The sequence below is a fragment of the Orycteropus afer genome, unplaced genomic scaffold (assembly GCF_000298275.1).
Source record: "Orycteropus afer afer isolate SDZICR_OR568_19922 unplaced genomic scaffold, OryAfe1.0 scaffold00442, whole genome shotgun sequence".
Lineage (NCBI taxonomy): Eukaryota > Metazoa > Chordata > Mammalia > Tubulidentata > Orycteropodidae > Orycteropus > Orycteropus afer.
Genome location: NW_006922029.1, coordinates 118,781 through 120,557, shown reverse-complemented (window position 1 = coordinate 120,557; position 1,777 = coordinate 118,781). Strand labels below are relative to the sequence as shown.

At 42.1% G+C, this 1,777-nt stretch overlaps 1 protein-coding gene across 1 annotated transcript in view; it reads left to right on the top strand.

Moving 5' to 3' along the window:
• DNAH5 (dynein axonemal heavy chain 5) overlaps nucleotides 1–1,777 on the top strand; it is a 148,469-nt gene that overhangs the window by 35,572 nt on the left and 111,120 nt on the right. The window contains exon 12 of the mRNA XM_007954200.1: nucleotides 453–560. Within this exon, the coding sequence (XP_007952391.1) occupies nucleotides 453–560 (108 nt within the window). The remainder of the gene's footprint in view (nucleotides 1–452; nucleotides 561–1,777) is intronic.

Genomic DNA, 1,777 nt, shown 5'->3' with positions numbered 1-1,777 from the left:
TATATTAGTTATTGTTGTTGTTGTTTGCCATCGAGTCGGCCCCGACTCCTGGCGACCCCTCCTTGGGTTTCCAAGGCAGTTATCACTATGGAAGTAGGATTGCCCAAACTTCTTTCTGAGGAGTGGGTTTGAACCACCAGCCTCCTGGTTAGCAGTCAAGTGCCTTAGGCACTAATATTTTAGTTAAGGTAAGAATAAAGGTGCCAGGGTGGTATGGTGGTTAAAGTGCTTAGCAGCTTAGTATAAGGTTAGTGGTTTAAACTCAACAGTCACTCTGCAGCAAAAAGAAATGGCAGTCTGCTTTGGTAAACATCGATAGCCTTGGAAACCCTGTGTGGCAATTCTACTCTGTCCCGTAGGGTCACTAGGAGTTAGAATTGATGCTGTGGCAACAGGTGTTTTTTATGGCAAGAATATTGAAATATTGTCTTATTTCTTTCATAATATTTCAGGGCATTGTTGTGACTATAAGGAAAAAGGAATATAATTTCCTAGACCAACGGAAAATGGAATTTGACCAGGATTATGAAGAGTTTTGCAAGCAGACTAATGACCTTCACGTAGGTTATGTAATACAATTCCTATTGACAGTTGCATGTTTATTTTCCCTTTGTGTTGGATACTGCAGATTATTAGGCATTCAGAATGGAGAGGTGTGTTCATCACAGAGGCAACGGACTGATAGCAGCCTTGGCCTGCGTTTGTGATTTCAGATTCATAATTGAGAGCTGTTTTCTGTGCATTAAAGGGCTATGAATACAGCTGTGGATAATGATCTCTAATCACGTTCCTGTGCATGTCTTCCATCTTAGGTCTTGGAAAGTTAACTTTCGTCTGTTGAAATGCAATGTGATTGGAATGTAGAAATTTGCTTCCATTTGTTTGTTCCTTAATAAAAATAATTTAGGCAAATGGGGGACTTAAGATGAGGTTTAGTGAAAGAGAGGCAAATCCCGCATGAGATGGGTTGACACGTCACCCACAACAATGGGCTTAAACATACCAGTGGGCATGCAGATGGCACGGGACCAGGCAGTGTTTTGTTCTCTTTTATATAAGGTCATTATGAGCTGAGCTGACTTGAGGACAAGAAGACAGGACCAGGACTCCTCCTGGGATTGTAGGTAGCCCTTTTCTCTCTTCCTTTGGTCCCTCTCACTGCAGACCAGCCATGTTAAATTCCAGCCATCATCAGCTTCTGAGAACATATCACAGGACCAGCCACATGTGTCTCCCATCTCCAGCTCCAAATTCCAGGGAAAAGGGTTGAGTGGGCCAGTTCTAGTGGGGTGCCTAGTCCTGACCTATCAATTGTAGAGGTCATGAGGTCCAAGCAGGAGATATTAGGATCTTCTGAAAGGTTGGGCATATTTGTTATCAGAGAAGGAAAATTGGAGTAAGCTGGAGGACAGCCCAATAGGTGTCTGCCATGATTGATATGCCAATAGGGAAACAAACGTGTCTGTCGGTTTGTCCTACCGTGGTGACTGAGATAGACTAGGAAGAAGGAAGAGACCATCCACTTCTCAAAGAAATTTCAAAGAGCAGCTTGAGCAGACAAAAAAAGAAAAAAAAAAAAATTAAGCCTCGAGTTGCAATATTGAGAGATTCTATGGGCAAAATATTGAGTGATGCAGGAAGCATCAAGGGAAGATGGCAGGAATACACAGAATAATGGTAGCAAAAAGAACTGGTTGATCTTCATCCATTTCAAGAAGTGGCATATTATCTAGAACCAATGGTACTGAAGGAAGAAGTCAAAACTGCAATGAAAGAA